Source organism: Salmo salar, chromosome ssa12 (assembly GCF_905237065.1).
Source record: "Salmo salar chromosome ssa12, Ssal_v3.1, whole genome shotgun sequence".
Classification (NCBI taxonomy): domain Eukaryota; kingdom Metazoa; phylum Chordata; class Actinopteri; order Salmoniformes; family Salmonidae; genus Salmo; species Salmo salar.
Window position 1 is genome coordinate 54,792,754 of NC_059453.1, and position 24,866 is coordinate 54,817,619.

The 24,866-nt window shown below is 40.2% G+C and overlaps 1 protein-coding gene across 4 annotated transcripts in view; it reads left to right on the top strand.

The window, feature by feature from the left end:
• Positions 1-1,114: 1,114 nt before the first annotated feature.
• The window catches only part of LOC106565101 (uncharacterized), a 59,036-nt gene continuing 35,284 nt past the window's right edge, over positions 1,115-24,866 (top strand). For 2 of the 4 annotated variants that reach the window (XM_045691510.1, XM_045691511.1), the window contains exons 1-3: positions 1,309-1,505; positions 21,503-21,616; positions 21,956-22,018. In XM_045691510.1, the coding sequence (XP_045547466.1) occupies positions 1,341-1,505; positions 21,503-21,616; positions 21,956-22,018 (342 nt within the window). In that variant the 5' untranslated portion in view covers positions 1,309-1,340. Of the gene's footprint in view, positions 1,200-1,308; positions 1,506-21,502; positions 21,617-21,955; positions 22,019-24,866 lie in introns of those variants that run through there. The other 2 variants (XM_014131825.2, XM_045691512.1) reach the window with 2 other exon arrangements.

Here is a 24,866-nt window from a genome sequence, read left to right on the forward strand (position 1 = left end):
CAAAATGACAGGCTACTTTGATACTGACCAAATGAGATCAATCAAAACAACCTTGTCTTGAATGTAACCAATAGCTCCGGTTTACAAAAAGATGGGAGACGAACATATTGTACAATATGACATCAATCAAGTCTAATTATATAATTTTGGCAGTTTTAATAACATTTACCAGGAGGTGCTGCAGCATCTCCGACACCACTACTTCCCGTCGCTATGAATTGCAGGTTTTGGTTTCAGCCTAGAACTAACAAAAAACATACTGTCAGTATTACAAGCAGAAGGATAAGATAATTATATGACCCTGTGTTACTAGTCTTTGACCTCTGTGACCTCTAGGTACAAGGTAATTTCCTTCACTTTTTAAGTCAATCCCCTGATTGAATTAAATGATTTTCTGAACTGAGGGCAAGGGCAATTAAATATGAACCAATCTTTTTCAGACCCTCAGTATTTGAAATTGAATTCAATGAGTGAAATAATTTTGACATGTAAAAATGCACTGAATTCAAGGATTTTACATTCCAGGGTTTCTAGAGTGATTTGTTTCCATTTCCACCCCTGCATACCACCACTATGTTCACCATGGTCAACTGTTGCTTTGAGGATTCACCCTGATCATGTGAGACTTCATGAGAAATGTTTTTTTGGTTATCTCTGCAAAAGTTGAACGAGAAAAGACCCTTCGTGTTTCCAGAGCTGCTCGAAGTAGCTTCACATACAGTGTCTTGAAAAGATTATGGGCAAGTTACAAGACAAATAACAAGAGGTCATACTGTGTCAAGGAGTTAGACTAACATAAACATCTAATAGGACTGCATTGGGTTTCATGAGTGGTCAACAGGGGTATCGCTCCATGTCGTGAGGAAAGTATGTGGACTTTAGAGAGATTGAGAAAGAGATTGATGGACATTTAAAGCTGTTAGAGTGAGAGATGGAGAGTGAGGATGATAATGAGAGGGGAAAAGAGTGAGTCAGAAAATGAAAGAGCAAGTCAGAGAAACAAGATAGAGAGAGAGGGTGGGGGTGGGGGAGGGAGGGAGAAAGAAAGAGAGAAAGAGGAGGGGTTTTAAGACTCTGCCTTTCAATGAGGTACCAGTGAGGATAGGCGGTCACTCACACACCACCACCCACACTCGCTCAGTCAGTCATTGAAGACAGCGATGGCTAAGCAAAGTTGACCATTGGACCCTAGACTTCTTGTAAGTCAACATCCGGACGTTGATCATTCCCTCATTCGGATTGTCACTCCTTTCTTTCTCTTGCTCTTCATCATTATGCACATCAAGTGGGAAATAATCTCATCTTCACCAAAGACAGGAACTCTGCTCCAATGACTCTAAATGTGGACTCTACTCTGTTCTACTTGCCTAGGTCAGCCAGATGAACACACACAAACCAGCCCACAAAGCCAAGGTATGTCCCCTACTCTGGAACCTGGGCATTTTGGGGTACTGGTATCATTCCAAGATTTTTTGTTAACGGTAATAACTGATGGGCTGCTAATAGTAAGTACCTACTATAACAATTTTATTTTATTAAGCCATTGACGCATGTGAGATTTTGAGAAGACAGTTATTGAATTGTATTAATCTGAGTAATTTACTGCAGTAGCCCAGGCAATGCACAGAGTGGTTACTGTTACTGTGAAGTATTTAGTCGGTAACGTGATACCCAGATGTCTAGCCAGTAGATTTTAGGGGAGTGACAATAAAAAGCATTTTTTTGTTCATGTAATGAGCCCGGGACACGTCACAGGTTTATGAAACAACGTCTGTGGCGCAGCTAGAACACACAGTACCACACTCAAAACATCTAAGAAGACATAAGTATCTTTTAAAATGTAAGTTCTTGACTAAGTAACTCAGCTCTTCTTGTTGGTTCTTTGAGCTTGAGTTTGTGTAACTATTTTAACGCCAGAAAGTCATACCTTTCGTTGTTATATAGATGAACATGTGGGGCCGTACGGGGGGGGGGGGAGTAAATTGCAGTTGTGGAGCCCGGTTTAAGGACATAGTAGATAACAAGTTGTAGTGTCCCTAAAAACTGCTCCACTATCCCCAGAACTCAAGATGTCATTGTATATGGGTGATTTTGCAACTACGGGCACTTTTGGCATGTCATATTTAAAATAAAATGTTTCTTAAAAAATAATTTTTCCAAAATAAATACTTTCCTCATTTTATCAGGAGCCATAACCTGGTATTGGCTGTGACCATTTTATTCAACAATAGATGGCATTTACTTCTGCAAATGTTATTACCATCACATCATAAAACCTTCAATTTTAGTCTACAACTAAATCACAAACAACATGTGGTTTGGGATTATTTGGTTTATCTGTCAATAGGATTTGGCACTACCACAATTTGAAATAATTATTTGAATTCCTTATTGCATAAATATGGCTGTTTGCTGCCTGTGTTTGTATACCTGCATTGAAGCTACAGTACCATAAACAATGCAATTACCTGTCGAAATGGTTATGTACTTACTCATTTTTAAGTTGATCGGTTGAGAATAAGTGCTTTTCACTTGATGATGAGAGGAGTGTGATATTTAATGTGCACATATATTTTTGATTCAGAAATATTTGTAGATTGTGGTGGTAAAGACTGTGTGGCAATAACGACAGGATAATGTTGTTAAAAATAACGTTGTGGAAATGGGTATTTACAATATGATCGATTGTTATAAAAACAGTAAAAGATTATGCGATAAGCAATATTGAGCAGGGGTTTACCCATTTTATACAAAAGTTATACAAAAAGTCATTATTTTCTGATGGCAATAACCTGGAAATTGTCATTACCGACCCTATTTGTGGTGGTAATGACAGTGTTTTAATGACAATTTGCTAATTTTTTGAATTAAACTACCAGGTTTACTTTGTTAATATGATCCGCTTATATTAGATAAACTCCAACCACAATATAATGAGATGTATCCATCCAAATAGAGGACAATCTAGATGACTTACAACCATTTGACACATTCCAAGTTACTTTACTTGGAGGAGGGTATATAATATAATATATTATATGTCATATCCTTATTCTTCACTGTCACTTCCCAGTTCTTGTGTGACTTGATATGAACAATTTTGAAAAAGCACAGCGTGATGGTAATGATGCAATACTGTGGGACAAATTCGGGACAACTGTATTTCATGGAATACGATAGATTTAGTGCTTATGCACTTTGAACATTAATTATAAAAAATGTTCATGTTGAAATACATTGAAGTTCAAAGTCATGTTCTGGGCCAAGTGCCTTGTCAATGCAAAACAGTAAAATGTATGGTTATGTTAGGGTCCACTTACTATATATACACCAGTCAAAAGTTAGAACACACCTACTCATTCAAGGGTTTTTCTTTATTTTACTATGTTCTACATTGCAGAATAATAGTGAAGACATCAAAACTATGAAGTAACACTTGGAATCATGTATAACCAACAAGCCAACCATTGTCTTGATGACAGCTTTGCGCACCCATGGCATTCTCTCAAGCAGCTTCACCTGGAATGCTTTTCTAACAGTCTTGAAGGAGTTCAAACATATGCTGAGCACTTGTTGGCTGCTTTTCCTTCACTCTGTGGTCCAACTCATACCAAACCATCTGAATTGGGTTGAGGTTGGGTGATTGTGGAGGCCAGGCCATCTGATGCAGCACTCCATCACTCTCCTTCTTGGTCAAATAGCCCTTACACAGCCTGGAGGTGTGTTGGGTCATTGTCCTGTTGAAAAAAAATGATAGTCCCAATAAGCACAAACCAGATGGGATTGTGTAACGCTGCAGAATGCTGTGGCAGCCTTGTTGATTAAGTGTGCCTTGGATTCAAAATAAATCACAGTGTCCCAGCAAAGCACCACACAATCACACCTCCTCCTCCATGCTTCACGGTGGGAACCACACATGCAGAGATCATTCGTTCACCTATTCTGTGTCTTACAAAGACACTGCGGTTGGAACCAAAAATCTCAAATTTGGACTCATCAGACCAAAGGACAGATTAACACCTGTCAAATGTCAATTGCTCCTGTTTCTTAATCCCAAGCAAGTCTCTTCTTCTTATTGTTGTCCTTTAGTAGCAATTTCTTTGCAGCAATTTGACCATGAAGGCCTGTATCATCCAGTCTCCTCTGAACAGTTGATGTTGATATGTGTCTGTTACTTGAACTCTGATGCATTTATTTGGGCTTCAATTTCGGAGGCTGGTAACTCTAATGAACTTATCCTCTGCAGCAGAGGTATCTCTGGGTCTTCCTTTCCTGTAGTGGTCCTCATGAGAGCCAGTGTCATCATAGTGCTTGATGGGTTTTGTGACTGCACTTGAAGAAGTTTTCAAAGTTCTTGAAATTGTCCCGATCAAATGCATTAAGAAGGAAAGAAATTCCACAAATTAACTTTTAACAAGGCACACCTGTTAACTGAAATGCATTCCAGGTGACTACCTCATGAAGCTGGTTGAGAGAATGCCAAGATTGTGAAAACCTGTCATCAAGGCAAAGGGTGGCTACTTTGAAGAATCTCAAATATAAAATATACTTTGATTGGTTTACCACTTTTTTGGTTACTACATGATTTCATATGTTTTAATTCATAGTTTTGAGTTTGGCGCGTAGAGTAGTCCAGAAGGCCACACTGAAAAACCTACAGTAACCTCTATCAAATAAAAAAATAGCGGAGCCGCAAAAGTACTGAATCCGGAAGAGAAACAACAGTACTGCCACCAAAAGAATGCCTAATGAAACAGCTATAATCAATGCTGCCCCATCAACAGCTCAAACCAAATTGGTCCCCCCTTGAACTGAAAGAGAGGCTCCTCCCATCAGAACATACCAAACACTAATTAATAAAGCAATTACCATAAAAGCCTACATTTCCACTCAGCTAAACATCATGAATTATATACATTGCACCTTTGCAATTCGTTTCTCATGATACAATATAACACATTTACAAAATCTCATCTCTACTGACATGGTGTCTTCCAATATGTCATATGCGTCGAAATGATCAGACCAAACTGCAGCGGGGATGTGAATCATCTTCTTGATTTATTAACCTCTATGGGCTAGGCGGGACGAATTCGTCCCACCTACGTAACAGCCACTTGAAGCCTGTGGCGCGATTTTCAAAACCTTAAAAATCCTATTACTTCAATTTCTCAAACATATGACTATTTTACAGCTATTTAAAGACAAGACTCTCGTTAATCTAACCACACTGTCCGATTTCAAAAAGGCTTTACAACAAAAGCAAAACATTAGATTATGTCAGCAGAGTACCAAGCCAGAAATAATCAGACACCCATTTTTCAAGCTAGCATATAATGTCACATAAACCCAGAAGACAGCTAATTGCAGTACTAACCTTTGATGATCTTCATCAGATGACAACCCTAGGACATTATGTTATACAATACATGCATGTTTTGTTCAATCAAGTTCATATTTATATCAAAAACCAGCTTTTTACATTAGCATGATTGCCGTGGTCCTTATCCCAGCATACCCGGAAGCTACAGAGACAGAGAGAGCGGAACAGAACCAAACAAAGAGCGCGCTCAATTTAACATTGTTAAGTACAGTAAACGTTGCTTAAATTAAACATGAACGCTTGTCTGTATATTCTTTATATCATAACAAACTGTTACTCACAGGAGGTAAGAATAAAGTGTGTAATGAAGGTACTAAGATAGCAAAGTTAACTTGTGTGTCGACACACATTTCTAACGTACCTGATAACGGAGCAGGGAGGGGGTGATGCGTGTGTGAGTTAGTTTACCAAATATTGCCCGCGGCCAGTGACGGACTTCTCCATCACAGATGTATTCACTATCATTCTACAATGTAGAAAATAAAGAAAAACCCTTGAATGAGTAGGTGTGTAAAAACTTTTGACTGGTATTGTATATCAAACAAAAACAAAACCTGGGACACAGAAAAGCCTGTAGTTGTAATATCAACCATATAGGACCTGCTGAGACTAAAGTTGTCACATTTTAGATGGCTGAAACCAGACTGGAATAAGATTATTCCAATGGCATGACTACATCTCTGGGATGATTCAGAGATTTGCATGAAAAGTTGAAACATTTTCCACAATCTGGTGTCTGTTACTGTGACTGAATATGTGAATTCTGCCTGAATGCTTAAAAAGCATTTTTCGCTAACATTTTCACAGAGAAGATGACAGATGAGCATTCTGATAGACTGAGTAATATCCTCCTTTATTTATTATTTCGATGTTATTTTTTATTAGGATCCCCATTAGCCAACGCCAATGGAGGCAGCTAGTCTTACTGGGGTCTGACAGATATTGAACAAGACATTACAGACAAGAGACTTAGCCTTGCTGGTAAATTTACATACATTTAAAACATTAACTTTATTGAGTGTGGTGCCAAAAAAGCAGAGAGTCTCTTTACTACGGACAGACCTCTCCCTATCTTTACAACCATTTGATCTATTTGTTTTGACAATGACCGTTTACAATCTAATATAACACCAAGTAATTTAGTCTCCTCAACTTCCACACCATTCATTACCAGATTCAGCTAAGTCCTAGAACTTAGGGAATGATTTGTACCAAATGCCATGCTCTTAGTTCTCGAGATGTTCAGGACCAGTTTATTACTGGCCACCCATTCCAAAACAGACTGCAACTCTTTGTTAAGGGTTTCAGTGACTTCATTAGCTGTGGTTGCTGATGCGTATATGGTTGAATCATCAGCATACATGGACACACAGGCTTTGATTAAAAGAAAACCCTCTGAGTTCTATTAGATAGATTTCTCCACGATATCGCTGAGGTTGAAAAGCCATTACACATAAGCTGTATCATCAAATTAATTATCTAAGTGAGGCTCAGAAATGGCTAATATATGAATGTTATCTGATGTTAGCAAGTTATTGATTTCATGAGAACTTTATTTCTAAGGCTACATATTTTATTATGGGATATTTTTAGCCCTTTCCTGGGTAGCTTATCAGAGATATAAGTAATATAGAAAAGAGCAAACAAAGCAAGATAAAAAAAAAATACATTCAGCAATTCATTAATCAGTTGGTGTGTGTGCTGTGGAGATGAAGCTACGAACCCATTGGGCTGGCTCTCTTACCCAATCCAGGCTTTTTGGAGGGAGGATGGACAATGAGCCTGTCATAGCCAATGTAAGCAATGTCCCTAAGCACTCTGGTCCCTCGAGATAATGTGAGTTCTCAGTCATTGTTACCATGGATTCACATACAGAACTGGTGTCCTCTCTCAATGACTTACAGATTGCTGTCCTCTTGCCATTCTCCCGTTTAAACTCATCGAGCTGACCCTGGGTAGAACTGTTCTTCAGTTCCTGAAACTATCTGGTCAGGTCATCCATTATTTTATTAGTTGACTCCACCACAACACTTGAAGCTATTTTGTTGTTGTTGTAACAACTGTTGTAGAACTATTTCATTTGTTTAAAAGATCCTTCACCTGTGATAGAGAGACACCACTGTTCTCAACAGTACACCTGCCGGCTTTGGTCTTTGTCATTGTAGCAATGTAGGTTAGCTTGATAGGCAGCTAGCTAGCAGCTCCTTAGACACGTCCTTGGTCGGCAAGATCAAGGGAAAGATAGTAGCTGTCCCAGCAACTGAGGCGAACCGCGTCACGGGATCAAAACTCAAAAGGTAGCTAGCTAGTAAACAAACTTCTTCAAAATATACTGCTCCAAAAAATAAAGGGAACACTTAACCTCTATGGGCTAGGTGGGACGCTCGCTTGAATCCCGTGGCGCGATATTCAAATACCTCAAAAATGCAAAAACTTCAATTTATCAAACATATGACTATTTTACACCATTTTAAAGACAAGACTCTCGTTAATCTAACCACACTGTCCGATTGCATGTTTTGTTCAATCAAGTTCATATTTATATCAAAAAACAGCTTTTTACATTAGCATGTGACTAGCATGTGACTAGCATTCCCACCAAACACTGCCGGTGAATTTACTAAATTACTCACGATAAACGTTCACAAAAAAAATAACAATTATTTTAAGAATTATAGATACAGAACTCCCCTATGCACTCGATATGTCCGATTTTAAAATAGCTTTTCGGTGAAAGCACATTTTGCAATATTCTCAGTAGATAGCCCGGCATCACAGGGCTAGCTATTTAGACACCCAGCAAGTTTAGCACTCACCAAAGTCAGATTTACTATAAGAAAAATGTTATTACCTTTGCTGTTCTTCATCAGAATGCACTCCCAGGACTTCTACTTCAATAACAAATGTTGGTTTGGTCCCAAATAATCCATTGTTATATCCAAATAGCGGCGTTTTGTTCGTGCGTTCAAGACACTATCCGAAAGGGTAAATAAGGGTGACGAGCATGGCGCATTTCGTGACAAAAAAATTCTAAATATTCCATTACCCTACTTCGAAGCATGTCAACCGCTGTTTAAAATCTATTTTTATGCCATTTTTCTCGTAAAAAAGCGATAATATTCCGACCGGGAATCTGCGTTTAGGTAAAAAGAGGAAAGAAAATAAAGCACGGGGTCGACTCGTGCATGCGCCTAAGCCCATTGTCCTCTGATCGGCCACTTGCCAAACGCGATAATGTGTTTCAGCCAGAGGCTGCCTCGATATCATTCAGCTTTTTCCCGGGCTCTGAGAGCCTATGGGAGTCAAGGAAGTGTCACGTTACAGCAAAGATCCTCAGTCTTCAATAAAAAGAACCAAGATGAACAACAACTTGTCAGACAGGCCACTTCCTGTTCAGAATCTTCTCAGGTCTTTGCGTGCCATATGAGTTATGTTATACTCACAGACACCATTCAAACAGTTTTAGAAACTTTAGGGTGTTTTCTATCCAAAGCCAATAATTATATGCATATTCTAGTTACTGGGCAGGAGTAGTAACCAGATTAAATCGGGTACGTTTTTTATCCGGCCGTGTCAATACTGCCCCAAGGCCCTAACAGGTTAAACAACACATCCTAGATCTGAATGAAAGAAATAATCTTATGAAATACTTTTTTCTTTATATACTTGAATGTGCTGACAACAAAATCGAACAAAAATAATCAATGGAAATCCAATTTATCAACCCATGGAGGTCTGGATTTGGAGTCACACTCAAAATTAAAGTGGAAAACCACACTACAGGCTGATCCAACTTTGATGTAATGTCCTTAAAACAAGTCAAAATGAGGCTCAGCAGTGTGTGTGGCCTCCACGAGCCTGTATGACCTCCCTACAACGACTGGGCATGCTCCTGATGAGGTGGCGGATGGTCTCCTGAGGGATCTCCTCCCAGACCTGGACTAAAGCATCCGCCAACTCCTGGACAGTCTGTGGTGCAACGTGGCGTTGGTGGATGGAGCGAGACATGATGTCCCAGATGTGCTCAATTGGATTCAGGTCTGGGGAACGGGCGGGCCAGTCCATAGCGTCAATGCCTTCCTCTTGCAGGAACTGCTGACACAGTCCAGCCACTTGAGGTCTAGCATTGTCTTGCATTAGGAGGAACCCAGGGCCAACCGCACCAGCATATGGTCTCACAAGGGGTCTGAGGATCTCATCTCGGTACCTAATGGCAGTCAGGCTACCTCTGGCGAGCACATGGAGGGCTGTGCGGCCCCCCAAAGAAATGCCACCCCACACCATGACTGACCCACCGCCAAACCGGTCATGCTGGAGGATGTTGCAGGCAGCAGAACGTTCTCCACGGCATCTCCAGACTCTGTCACGTCTCTCACGTGCTCAGTGTGAACCTGCTTTCATCTGTGAAGAGCACAGGGCGCCAGTGGCGAATTTGCCAATCTTGGTGTTCTCTGGCAAATGCCAAACGTCCTGCACGGTGTTGGGCTGTAAGCACAACCCCCACCTGTGGACGTCGGGCCCTCATACCACCATCATGGAGTCTGTTTCTGACCGTTTGAGCAGACACATGCACATTTGTGGCCTGCTGGAGGTCATTTTGCAGGGCTCTGGCAGTGCTTCTCCTGCTCCTCCTTGCACAAAGGCGGAGGTAGCGGTCCTGCTGCTGGGTTGTTGCCCTCCTACGGCCTCCTCCACGTCTCCTGATGTACTGGTCTGTCTCCTCGTAGCGCCTCCATGCTCTGGACACTACGCTGACAGACACAGCAAACCTTCTTGCCACAGCTCGCATTGATGTGCCATCCTGGATGAGCTGCACTACCTGAGCCACTTGTGTGGGTTGTAGACTCCGTCTCATGCTACCACTAGAGTGAAAGCACCACCAGCATTTGAAAGTGACCAAAAGATCAGCCAGGAAGCATAGGAACTGAGAAGTGGTCTGTGGTCCCCACCTGCAGAACCACTCCTTTATTGGGGGTGTCTTGTAATTGCCTATAATTTCCATCTGTTGTCTATTCCATTTGCACAACAGCATGTGAAATTTATTGTCAATCAGTGTTGCTTCCTAAGTGGACAGTTTGATTTCACAGAAGTGTGATTGACTTGGAGTTACATTGTGTTGTTTAAGTGTTCCCTTTATTTTTTTGAGCAGTGTACTTTCAAAAATGTCCAAAACATCAAACTGATCTCTCCCTCGTTCCACATTCAACAGGAAGTGACGATAGCGGCTTTGCTTGTCTAAAAGCCTAGCGAAATGCTTTAGACTTACATTTTATAATGGTAATTGTCACGTCCTGACCAGCAGAGGGAGTAATTGTATTAGTTTTGGTCAGGATGTGGCAGAGGGTTTGTGTTTTTGTATGTATTTCTACGTTCTGTCTAGTTTAGTTTTCTATGTTTAGGTTTTGGTGTTGGACTCTCAATTGGAGGCAGGTGTTTCTAGTTGCCTCTGATTGAGAGTCCTATAATTAGGTGTGTGTTTGGTTTGGGTTTTGGTGGGTAGTTGTTTTTGCATTGCTTTTAGTATCGCCTGCAAGACTGTTGTACTGTCGTGTTTCTTTGTTTTTTTCATGTTCACTAAATAAATAACAATGATGAATTCCTCCGCTGCGCCTTGGTCCATTCCTGACGACAGATGTGACAGAACTACCCACCATACCAGGACCAAGCAGCGGAGGAATTCTGGCGAAGACTGGGAATACGGCGGTTAAGGGAGCCCGAGAGGCAGCCCCAAGAATTTCTTGGGGGGGGGGCACAAGGGCTGTTTGGCGGGGCGAGATTGGAGACCCAGGCCAGCTCCCCGTACCCTTTTTGGACAGAAAGAGACTGGACAGGTCCTGTGCTTTGGGGTAGGTGCTGTGGTGATGCCTGGTATTTTCAGGCCGGGACGCGCAGTACCAGTGCCCTGCATGTGCCAGGGGAGAGTGGGCATCGAGCCTGAAGGGGTGATGCCAACCCTGCGCTCGAGACCGCCAGTGCGCCTCTATGGTCCAATGTTTCCCGCTACACGCACTAGCCTTGAGGTGCGTGTCTCCAGGCTGGCAAGTCCTGTACCAGCCCCACGCATCAGGCATCTAGTGTGTCAGCCCAGCCTCGCCAATCTGCGGCCGCCAGAGCTGCCCGCCTGTCCTCCGGCCCAGCCCGAGTGGCCCGTCTGTCCTCCGGCCCAGCCCGAGTGGCCCGCCTGTCCTCCGGCCCAGCCCGAGTGGCCCACCTGTCCTCCGGCCCAGCCAGAGTGGTCCGTCTGCCCGGGTCAGCCAGAGTGGCCCGTCTGCCCGGCGCAGCCATCGGCGCCACCTAAGTGGGCGACGCCGAAGGTGGAGCGAGGTCCACGTCCCGCACCTGAGCCGCCTCCTATATAGGTGGGTTGGGGAGGGGGGGTGTAGCACAGTGCCGTCGTTGACGGCAGCCACCCTCCCTTCCCTCCCTTTAGTTTAGGGGGATATTTTTTGTTGTTTGGGGGTTTTTGTCTTTTCTTTTAGGTGCAGTCGGGGTCTGCACCTTTAGGGGGGGGGGGGTACTGTCATATTCTGACCAGCAGAGGGAGTAATTGTATTAGTTTTGGTCAGGATGTGGCAGAGGATTTGTGTTTTTGTATGTATTTCTACGTTCTGTCTAGTTTAGTTTTCTATGTTTAGGTTTGGGTGTTGGACTCTCAATTGGAGGCTGGTGTTTCTAGTTGCCTCTGATTGAGAGTCCTATAATTAGGTGTGTGTTTGGTTTGGGTTTTGGTGGGTAGTTGTTTTTGCATTGCTTTTAGTATCGCCTGCAAGACTGGTACTGTCGTGTTTCTTTGTTTTTTTCATGTTCACTAAATAAATAACAATGATGAGCACGCAACCCGCTGCGCCTTGGTCCATTCCCGATGACAGATGTGACAGTAATGGGACTATTATAATATTTTGTCTCTCCCTCTCTCGCTTCCTGCACCGTTTAATGGAATTCCCTGTCACTGTGGTATGGAACCTGGCTCAAACTGCCCAGACACAGTGGATTCTGCAATATGCAAAAGTGGTAACCCCAATGGAAGGGTATCATGTTCACACAGTCACACTTTGTGATGCAACATTTTTCAATTGTCCTGTTAGTATCTCGGTTCGATTGTAAGGACCAATGCCAGGGATGAGAAGCAGGTATGGGAAGTCAAACATTTGATCAGGAACAGACAGAAAACAAGACAGGAACAACATCAGCACACGGGCATACAAGGACATAAGACAATCAATGCAGAAGCAGGGAACAGAGCGAGGAACCAGAGAAATAGGGAAGGTCATTTTTATTTATTTATTTTTTATTTCACCTTTATTTAACCAGGTAGGCTAGTTGAGAACAAGTTCTCATTTACAACTGCGACCTGGCCAAGAATAAAGCAAAGAAGTTCGACACATACAACAACAGAGCTACACATGGAATAAACAAACATACAGTCAATAATACAGTAGAAAAAAGTATATATGTAGTGTGTGTAAATGTGGTAAGATAAGAGAGGTTAGGCAATAAATAGGTCATGGTGGCGAAGTAATTACAATATACCAATTAAACATTGGAGTGATTGATGTGCAGAAGATGAATGTGCAAGTAGAGATACTGGGGTGCAAAGGAGCAAGATAAATAAATGAATACAGTATGGGGATGAGGTAGTTGGATGGGCTGTTTACAGATGGGCTATGTACAGGTGCAGTGATCTGTGAGCTGCTCTGACAGCTGGTGCTTAAAGCTAGTGAGGGAGATATGAGTTTCCAGCTTCAGTGTTTTTTGCAGTTCGTTCCAGTCATTGGCAACAGAGAACTGGAAGAAAAGGCGGCCAAAGGATGAATTGGCTTTGGCGGTGACTAGTGAGATATACCTGCTAGAGCGCGTGTTACGGGTGGGTGCTGCTATGGTGAACAGTGAGCTGAGTTAAAACCTCTTTGGGGCAGGCGGGACGGTAGCATCCCACCTCGACAACATCCGGTGAAATTGCAGAGCGCAAAATTCAAAATACAAAAGTAGTAATATTAAACATTCATGAAAATACAAGTGTTATACACCATTCTTTAGCTTAGAATCTTGGTAATCGAACCATGTTGTCCGATTTACAAAAGGCTTTACGGCGAAAGCACAGCATTTGATCGTCTGAGGACAGCGCTTCACCCACTTCCTGCATTAACATAAATTCATAACCTGCACAGGTGTCACAAAACTCAAAAATAGCAATAAAATAAATCACTTACCTTTGAAGATCTTCATCTTTTTGCAATCCAAAGGGTCCCAGTTACACAATGAATGGTAGTTTTGTTCGATAAAGTCCTTCTTTATATCCCAAAATGTCAGTTTATTCGGCACGTTTGATTCAGAAATCCACCTGTTCCAACTCGCCCAAGATGGCTACAAAAGAATCTAAAACGTTACCTGTAAACTTCGTCCAAACAATTCAAACAACGTTTCTAATCCAACCTCAGGTACCCTAATATGTAAATAATCAATAAATTTAAGATGGAATATACTGTGTTCAATATCGGAGAAAAAGAAAAAAGTCTTTCTGAGGGATACTTCGAAAGAATCTGAATACTTCTTCATTTTTCAAAAAACAAGCATGAAACAATTTCTAAAGACTGTTGACATCTAGTGGAAGCCATAGGAACTGCAATCTGGGTCCTAATTATTAGACTTTCCCATTGAAAAGTCCAATGACCTCAAAAAAAATAATCCTGGATGGATTGTCCTCGGGGTTTCGCCTGCCAAATCAGTTCTGTTATACCCACAGACAATATTTTAACAGTTTTAGAAACTTCAGAGTGTTGTCTATCCAATGCTACTTATGTGCATATCCTAGCTTCTGGGACTGGGTAACAGGCAGTTTACTTTGGGCACCCCAGTCATCCAAACTTCCGAATACTGCCCCCTACCCGAGAGCGTACAGGTCACAATGGTGGGTAGTATATGAGGCTTTGGTGACAAAACAGATGGCACTGTGATAGACTGCATCCAATTTGTTGAGTAGAGTGTTGGAGGCTATTTTGTAAATGACATCGCCAAAGTCGAGGATCGGTTGGATGATCAGTTTTACAAGGGTATGTTTGGCAGCATGAGTGAAGGATGCTTTGTTGCGAAATAGGAAGCTGATTCTAGAGTTAATTTTGGATTGGAGATGCTTAATGTGAGTCTGGAAGGAGAGTTTACATTCTAACCATACACCTAGGTATTTGTAGTTGTCCACATATTCTAAGTCAGAACCGTCCAGAGTAGTGATGCTGGATGGGCGGGCAAGTGCGGGCAGCGATCGGTTGAAGAGCATGCATTTAGTTTTACTTGTATTTAAGAGGAGTTGTATGGCATTGAAGCTTGTCTGGAGGTTTGTTTACACAGTGTCCAAAGAAGGGCCAGAAGTATACAGAGGTGATTTAGTCCTGGTGAATCCAATAATCGCTGATGCGCTTGATGGGGGAAGGCAGGTGTGCGGAATGATGATGGCAGGAGTGCGCAATGCTGGGGAGACTGGCGCCCTCTAGCGCCAGGGGGGAAGAGCGGGAGTAGGCGTGACAACAATAGAAGGATTGATTGATAGGTTGAACTTACATTTTTTGTTTTTGTAATCAGGATGAAGAGAAGATTTTGGATGATGCTGTGTTGAAAATGTTATCCATACTTTTCTGAATCTGGTCAAAATTATTTTCTTTGTATTTTTGGCAAGTTTAGAATTCCTTCCATAATAATGGAAGCTACTAATAAAATTATTCATGAGGCATTTTTCACAGATAGGCAATTTCAAGTCTATTTTGGGGCAAATCCAACACAACACATCACTGAGTACCAGTCTTCATATTTTCAAGCATGGTGGTGGCTACATCATGTTGTGGGTATGCTTGTCATCAGAAAGGACTAGGGAGTTCTTTAAGATAAAAAAATAAACAGCAGAGAGCTAAGCACAGGCAAAATCCTAGAAGAAAACCTTGTTCAGTCTGCTTTCCAACAGGGGGGGGGGTTGCTTGAAAAGCATGCGCTTAAACATTTGCACCAGGGCTCCTTTATTGCTGTGCGGAACTTCGTTGCGTTACGCTCAATGTCCTACGGGAAGACAATGCTTTTGGCCAAAGGATGAAGAAACAAGTTCGAACTGTAATTTCTAAACAGTTCACCCAATATGGATGAAAATACCCTCAAATTAAAGCTGACAGCCTGCACTTTAACCTCACTGTGTATATATTAAATTGAATACAGATTTGTGTCACTGATCTACACACAATACCCCATGTCAAAGTAGAATTATGATTTTCAAAATGTTTACAAATTAAATAAACATGAAAAGCTGAAATGTCTTGAGTCAGTAAGAATTCAAACCTTTTGTTATGGCAAGCCTAAATAAGTTCAGGAGTGAAAATGTGCATAACAAGTCACAGAATAAGTTGCATGGTCTCTCTCTTTGTGCAATTAATGTTTAACATGATTTTTAACCTCTTGAGGATACCCTAGGATAGGGGGCGCCACAGCGCATTTTGAAAAAAAATCGTTCCCATTTTCAACGGCCTACTAATCAAACTCAGAAGATAGGGCATGCATATACTTATTATATATGGATAGAAAACACTCTAAAGTTTCTAAAACTGTTTGAATGGTGTCTGTGAGTATAACAGAACTCATTTGGCAGGCAAAACCCTGAGACATTTTCTGACAGGAAGTGGATACCTGATGTGTTGTATTGAGTTCTAACCTATCCCATTGAAAAACACAGGGGTTTAGGAATATTTTGGCACTTCCTATTGCTTCCACTAGATGTCGCCAGTCCTTTCACAGTGGTTTGAGCCTTATAGAGTCAAAACTCAGTGAATGACAGGAGTTTGAAATTGGTCACAGGGGATGGGCCATCACCATTATGACGCCGGCGGCCATGTCTGCCCCCACCTTTGGAAACGGTTTTAAAGGCAATGAAATCATCCCCCTCGAATCTTATTGGCTCTCTTGGTGTTAGTGGCCCTGAACATTTATTTTATACAACGTTTGACATGTTTGAACGAACCTACATGCGCGAGGATTGCTTTCAGTATGAAGTGCAGAGCTGCGTTTGGAGAGAGCCATAGGACGCGCTACCAACATCAGGCTAATGGAACGTGAAGTATGGACTTTTTGACCGAAAATACATCTGTTGTGGACCTGGGATGCTTTCTGATGAAGACAACTAAAGGTAGGCGATTATTGACAATATTATTGAAGATGAGATGGTTCATACTGTTGCATCCAAGATGGCGCCGAGCACTGTATATTAGCTGATTTTCTGAGTATCGCATCTCCTTTTATCGCAAAGTGTGATTACCCAGTAAAGTTAATTTAAAATCTGGTATGACGGGTGTTCTCAAGAGATATTCATCTATAAATGTTAGATTGACAATATACATTTAAAAAATCGTTATAGTATAGCAATTTATTGAAACGTAGCATTGTTTACCGGGACGCTTTTGAGGGGAAATTAGGTAGTCAACGTCAGACAGAGATGTAAAATGCTGTTTTTATATATAAATATGACCTTTATTGAACAAAAGAATGCATGCATTGTATAACATGATGTCCTAGGGGTGCCATCTGATGAAGTTTGTAAAAGGTTAGTGCTACATTTAGCTGTTTATTGATAATATGTGATGGAAGTGGTTGGTCGGAAAATGGCTATGAAGCTGCTTTTTACGATGGACTCATCTAATATAATCTAATGATTTGCTTTTCCTGTAAAACCTTTTTTGAAATCGGACGACGTGGGTCGATTCAGGAGAGGTGTATCTATAAAAAAAAAAAAAAAATATTTTTAATTTTTGTAAAAAATTATGATAATTTTTTAATGCTAATTGGCGATATGATTTTTCGCTGGATTTTGATCCCGCTAACGGGATCAGATGCTCAAGAGGTTTTAAATGACTACCCCATTTCTATACCCCAGACACACATCTGTAAGGTCCTTCAGTCGAGCAGTGAATTTCAAGCACAGATTCAAACACAAAGACCAGGGAGGTTTTCCAATGGTTTGCAAAGAAGGGCACCTATTGGTAGATGGGTAAAAAAAACTGGCATTGAGTATTTCTTTGGGTCAATACACCCATTCACTACAAAGATACAGGCGCCCTTCCTAACTCAGTTGCTGGAGAGGAAGGAAACTGCTCAGGGATTTCACTATGAGGACAATAGTGATTTTAAAATGGTTACAGAAGATGAATGGCTGTGATAGGAGATAACTGAGGATGGATCAGCAACATTGTAGTTACTCCACAATACTAACCTAAATTACAGAGTGAAAAAAGGAAGCCTCTGTGGAATAAAAATATCCCAAAATATGCATCCTGTTCGCAATAATGCACTAAAACTGCAAATAATGTTGCCAGGAAATTAACTACATTATTTAAAAATAACTATTTTGGGGCAAATCCAACACAACACATCACTGAGTACCAGTCTTCATATTTTCAAGCATGGTGGTGGCTACATCATGTTGTGGGTATGCTTGTCATCAGAAAGGACTAGGGAGTTGTTTAAGATAAAAAAATAAACAGCAGAGAGCTAAGCACAGGCAAAATCCTAGAAGAAAACCTTGTTCAGTCTGCTTTCCAACAGACACTGGGAGATAAATTCACCTTTCAGCAGGACAATAGCCTAAAACACAGGGCCAAATAAACACTGGAGTTACTTACCAAGACGACATTGAATGTTCCTGAGTGGCCTAGTTACAGTTTTAACTTAAATAGGCTTCAAATTCTATGGCAGACATGAAAATGGATGTCTAGCAATGATCATCAACCAACTTGACAGATCTTGAAGAATAAAAAATAAATAAAATGTGTGTAAATATTGTACAATCCAGATGTGCAAAGCTCTTAAAGACTTACCCAGAAAGACTCACAGCTGTCATCGCTGCCAAAGGTGTTTCTAACGTGTATTGACTCAGGGGTGTGAATATTTATGCAAATGACATATTTCTGTATGTTTTCACTTTTTCATTATGCGGTATGAGTGAGAGAAAAACATTTATTCAATCAATGTTGCACTCAATCTATTTAAACCATTTTTCAAAATGTGGAATAAGTCAAGGTGTATGAGCACTTTCTGAAGGCACAAACTATACAGACTGAGTAACATTTCAACTAACTATCTACTAACCGTAGCTCTAACCCTAACCTTAACCCTTATCCTAACCCTTATTATAAACCTAACCTTAGCACGCAGTTGCTTATCAACAGATAGTATGACCATCTCTAGAGCATTTACAGATGAAGAATTTGGACTATCCAAATAAAGTGTGACTGTCGCCCCTCTCTCACATTGGCCGATGTATCCAAACTTTCCTCTTTGGTTTAGTAGGTATCCACTTTAGAAGTGAGCAGTGCAAGATAATAATTTACGGGTTTTAATTGCATGTCGAGGGCAGAGGTAATTTCCTCACAAACAATCTCTCAGACAATAGTGGCCAACTCTTTCTGTTGTCGGGTGTTGAGTGCTGCCATGTTCCCAGAGGTGAATTGTGAACAGACAGAATATGCCTGATGCTGGAGTGAAATAGACCTGCAATTGATTCTTGCAATACAGTGAACATCCCACACCATATTAAGATGTTAACTGTTGACAATTATCTTAAAATAAGTCTGTTAATTCATTGTTATTTTGCAAAGGAAAGCTACGAGAAACCCACACATTTCAATGCATGCCACCGGAACCATAAGTAACAAAGTCTTATGATAAACTATTAGGAATCCAAATACCACCTTATACCATTGCAAAACATACTTCATCAATTAGATACAATATGCAGTGTTTTGCCTTGAAAGAAAGGAAAGGAAATAAGCCCATATATTCCATCTGGATATGATTATGTGGAGAACCATCTCCATAAAGTATGTGAAAGTGCCAAAGTTTTCCCTGAAACAGTGCTGGATCCCTGCTGGGAGGACTATTACTGCTAATACCTTGAAGTACACTCCACCAAGAAAAGGAGCCTCCAGGAACCTTTTGGGGTTCAAAACGATTGCCACTGTGGGGAACCTTATCATTTCAATGTTATTTTCTGAAAATGTTATTTCAAGTTAGGGTTAGGGTTCCATTTTGAACCTTTTAAATATTATATTGTTACTGGTATTTACATAAGTATCATTGTTATTGTTAATAATAATGTATTATACATTCATATATTTATATAATCAATAATATTAATCAATATTTAAATATTATCAATATTATATTGTAACAAAATGGTGACTTGTAACAATGGAAGGCTATTTGGCTCTTTAAAATCACATACACTTACAGATATAGGATCTTAATTTGACCAGTACTGTCGTAGCAAAATCGTTTAGTCCATAATGTTGCTTGATTGGTGGTTTGGCTATTAGCTGGACATAAGTAGGCTACGTGAAAAGTGCAATACTATTTATATAACCATGTTAGTACAGGTTTTCAGTGAATCTATATAAATCACAAAGCTAATCTGTATTTTCAGTGGAGACTAACATTTTTCTCAGTTACAAAAGTGTGATCAAATGAAGATCCTACACCTGTATGTCAGCTTTAAACAAGGCTGCAGAACTGGTCATGATCAATCTTAACCTTTAATGACATTAAAACAGAACACAGGAATGATAACTACTCTCACAGGTGGCCAAAAAGAACATTATGAAAGCTACGTCTCCAATCTTCTGACAGAATGTCACCACTAGAATATATATAGTTTAATATAAATACAATTTATCTACTGATAGTAAACTAGGAAAACATTTTTATTCAGTGATAGAAAAACCTGTCATTACAAACTCGATTTGCTTCACTTGGACTACGCCTCGCTCAAAGTTGAATTGAGGCACAATTCCCAATCCATACGGCTTGTGGGATAACACATAATGGATGGGAAGGGCTAAGGGGAGGTATTGAGATTGAGCCTTAGACTAGCTACATTTCTTTACTTCAGTGGGGTGGCAGGTAGCATAGTGCTTAGAGCATTGGGCCAGTAACCGGAAAGTTGCTGGATCGAATCCCCGAGCTGACAAGGTAAAAATCTGTCGTTCTGCCCCTGAGCAAGGCCACTGCTCCCTAGGCACCGTTGATGTTGATTAAGGCAGCACCCCCACGCCTCTCTGATTCAGAGGGGTTGGGTTAAATGGGAAGACACATTTCAGTTGAATACATTGTTGGACAATTGGCTAGATACCCCCCTTTCCTTGACTTGGTTTCTGAGCCTGTCAGGCAAATCCACTAGTGAAATACATTTTAAATGCTCCGCACGTGCCAGCAAAAAGGTTCCTCCAAGAACCCCTCAACTAACCAAAGGTGCAAATAAGAATCCATTGACTAGTAATGGTTCCTTGAGGATCTCCTTGGTAAGAGTGAAGTATGTGTGTGTGTGCGCACATGCCTGTGCACGTGTGTATATGTTATTTGTGTCGGGTCACCTCTGTTTACACCAAGGTAAACCGTAATATTGTAAAGTTATATTTGCCACATCAAATACTTTGTTTCTCTGTCTGGCCCTCTGTAGAGCCCCAGTTCTGTAATAAAGTGAAAAAACAGTACTATCGGCCATTTTGGGCAGTAAGCATTATGACATTTTGATCTAGTATCTATTGTTAGCAGTTAGCTTTTCCAGATGTTTATAACCAGTGTTCTGTAACAGTATGGAATTGGTAGCAGATTGACTAGCTCTTTCCCAGCTCTCAACGTGTCATCAAAAACTCAAAAATGTTCTCAAATAGACAGGCAATAAGATGCTATGTAAGAAAAACAGCATGATTTTATTGAATATCAAATTTGAAAACATATTTAAATAATGTGACTGAGAATTGTATTCACGTAATATGATATTAAGTTAGCAAGTGTGGATGAAAGGCACCATTGTTCCTATAATTTTGGAACTCACTATTGAACATTATTGATCAATATTCCTTTATTTTTCTCTCCTTTATGGGACCATATGTTTCACGGTGAGCAACAACACTTTGAGATGTAGATCCTCGAGCAGTAGCAGTAGTGGAAATATAAGTTGTTGTTGTAGTGCTATCTAGTAATAATAGTAGTACTGTAGTAGTTTGTAAAAGCAGTAGTAGAAGTAGTTGCCGAAGTAGTAGTAGTAGCAGCGGTAATAATGGTAATAATGTAATAATAATGTTATGTCCATTGTAGGCTAGGCATCTGTGCTTCCTCCTCCTCATGTGCTTCCCTTTGGCGTGGGGTGGCGTCCCTGGTCCATGTCAGCACTCTGTGACAAAGGGTCACCTCCTCAACCTCAATTGCCTGGTGAGGACACATCATACAAAACTAAATCATGCAGTAATATCAACAGACTCTACAAACGAAATATCAACTTGAGATACAGTTAATTAAAATCACTCAAATAAGTCATGCCTGAATGTATTGATGTTAAGATTTCCTCTCAAGTTAGACTTATTTTATTATTGTAAGGTTATTTTTTGACCTTATGTGACCCACACACATAACTAATGAGAACTATATGTGGCAGACGTGAATACTGTATGGCTGCATGCCTACTCCTACTTTCCTCCTGGATAATCATAACTACCCAATTCTATGCTTCTGTTTTAAATTTCAATGTTTGTATCTTTGTTTGCCACGTAGATTGATAATCAGTTGGAGAATGGCTGGTCAATAACCTACGTATTCACTGAGCGCCAGAGTTTGGTGAGTATTTCCTACTACACTGCAATTACATCTTTCACAACAAAATTAGTTTGATTTGTGCAGATAAAGAATGGTATACCAAAGATAAACAACATCACAATCAGTCAGTGTCAAGATAGTCCTGCACTTTCAAGATGTGCCAGGCTGGCAAACTGATTGAAACTAATGCTCTCACATCTGTCAAGGAGATTCATGTTCATTGCATCTCTTGCGCCTTTCGGCCGTTATGCAATAGTCTAATTGCATTTAGAAGACAAATTTAATCCCATGATAGAGCCCTGGAATTGGCTTGAAAATACCTATAAACTGTGTCAAGTTACAGGAGGTAAATAGAGAGTGAGAGAGCTGTGTGGCAGCACGGAGTCGTAATGCCTTCCCTCATTTTAACTTGCTGGTTAACAGTTTAAAAGTTTAACAGTTTAACTTGCCCCAGTTTATGGTTTATGGGTTAACAAGATCTCTGACAAATGGAGGTCTGATTAAAGGTTTTCTCACCTGGGGAGAGGAACAATCACTTCAGTGTGGGCAAGTGATGTACCTTACAGACAGGCCATATACTACCATATATATTGTGTCCCCTGGGGAGGGGAACATGCAGGGGAGGTCTTTAGGGGGGTCTCAGGGGGTTAGGAAGTGTTTAGACTGAGAGGAAAGCATGTAAAACATATTTAGGAAGGTGTGTGGTTAAGTGTTGTATCTGACAGTCAGGCCATAATACTTGCATGAGAAGCTGTTGGTATGTTGGTAATTTAAAAAAATGTTCAGAGGGTAGATCAGCTGTAATAATGCAGATAGATTGTAGCTTCCATCAATGGAATTGTCTGCATCACTTCCAATTCCCCATATATTTGTTTTACAAATATATACGCTACCGTTCAAAAGTTTGGGGTCACTTTGAAATGTCCTTGTTTTTGAAAGAAAAGTAAATTTTTGGGTCAATTAAAATTGATCAGAAGTACAGTGTAGACATAGGAAATGTCTATTGTAGCTGGAAACAGCAGATTTCTTTATGGAATATCTACATAGGCCTACAGAGGCCCATTATCAGCAAACATCACTCCTGTGTTCCATTGGCACGTTGTGTTAGCTAATCCAAGTTTATCATTTTAAAAGGCTAATTGATCATTAGAAAACCCTTTTGCAATTATGTTAGCACAGCTGAAAACTGTTGTACTGATTAAAGAAGCAAAAAAACTGGCCTTCTTTAGACTAGCTGAGTATCTGGAGCATCAGCATTTGTGGGTTCGATTACAGGCTCATAATGGCCAGAAACAAAGGACTTTCTTCTGAAACTCGTCAGTCTATTCTTTTTCTGAGAAATTAAGGCTATTCCATGCATAAATTGTCAAGAAACCGAAGATCTCGTACAACGCTGTGTACTACTCCATTCACAGAACAGTGCAAACTGGTGCACAACTGAGCAAGAGGACAAGTACATTAGAATGTTTGAGAAACAGATGCCTCACAAGTCCTCAACTGGCAGCTTCATTAAATAATACCAGACGACTCAACACCAGCCTCAACGTCAACAGTAAAGAAGCAACTCAGGGATGCTGGCCTTCTTGGATTAGCTAACACAAAACTGCCATTGGAACACAGGAGTGATGGTTGCTGATAATGGGCCTCTGTACGCATATGTAGATATTCCATTAAAAAATCTGCCGTTTCCAGCTACAATAGTAATTTCCAACATTAACAATGTCTACACTGTATTTTTGTTCAATTCGATGTTATTTTAATAGACGCTTTTCTTTAAAAAACAAGATACTAATTGGAGTAAACTAGTGAAAAAGGCCTCTAATTCCAGTTTATACATACTGTATACATTTTATGGACACAGTCTATTTTACAATAGTTCTATTTTGTTTGTTTTTACCCCTGTCCTTCCTCTACCCTCTCACATCTATTTCCGATGTCCATCCGGTTTCATTTATATTTGTCATATCTTTCAAACTGTTGTCTTTTACAAAAGTTCTTAAACCATATATGTTATATGGACACAGTATGTTTTACATTAGTTATCTTGTTATTATTTGTTGTTATTAATCCCAACCTTCAGCTCCATTCAACCCCTCCCATCTATCTCTCAACACCATAGATTTTGGATTTATTTTTTACATATATTTTTCAACTGTGATGTTCTGAAACTTTCTATTGTCATTGTTCCTACAGATTTTAAATTGAAAATAAATCTTTTTGCTAAAAGTATTATTATAGTATTGATAGATTGACTATGACTTTTCAGATCACCAAGTAGTGGTGCAGGGTTAGCTCCAGGTAAATATTGCAATTCTTCAGCAATTTCTGGAGATGTTACCAAAAACAAGCTACAAATGGACAGTACCAAAACAAATCATCTAATGATTCTGTCTCTTCGCCGTAAAATCTGCAGAGCTGGGAAGGTTGTATCCCCCATATAAATAACATTCAATTGGTTGCAAAAATTTTGTATAATAATTTACATTTTAAAAAATGAAGTTTTGCGTATCAGTTCATAAACCATGTGCCATGAAATCGGTACATCAAAAATCTCTTCCAAACTATTTTGAAATTTATATGGCACGGCTGTCAATTTTTTGCTCCTTAAATGAAACTGGTATACTTTTTATTTATCACAATTCTCTTTAACCAATAATGGTCTTTAATGCAGGGTTGACAGGCAAGTTCCTTACTTTCCCCCCATCCACTTTCCTCTTCCATTTTTGCGGTAATGCTGCAATTAGTTGTTTGTCATTTTAGGTAGAGCAGACATTTCCATATACTTTTGTTAAATGCATGTGTGACATAACCCCATCAGGCATATTTATTATGTAATTTATGAAGAGTATACTTTAAAAAAAATGTATTA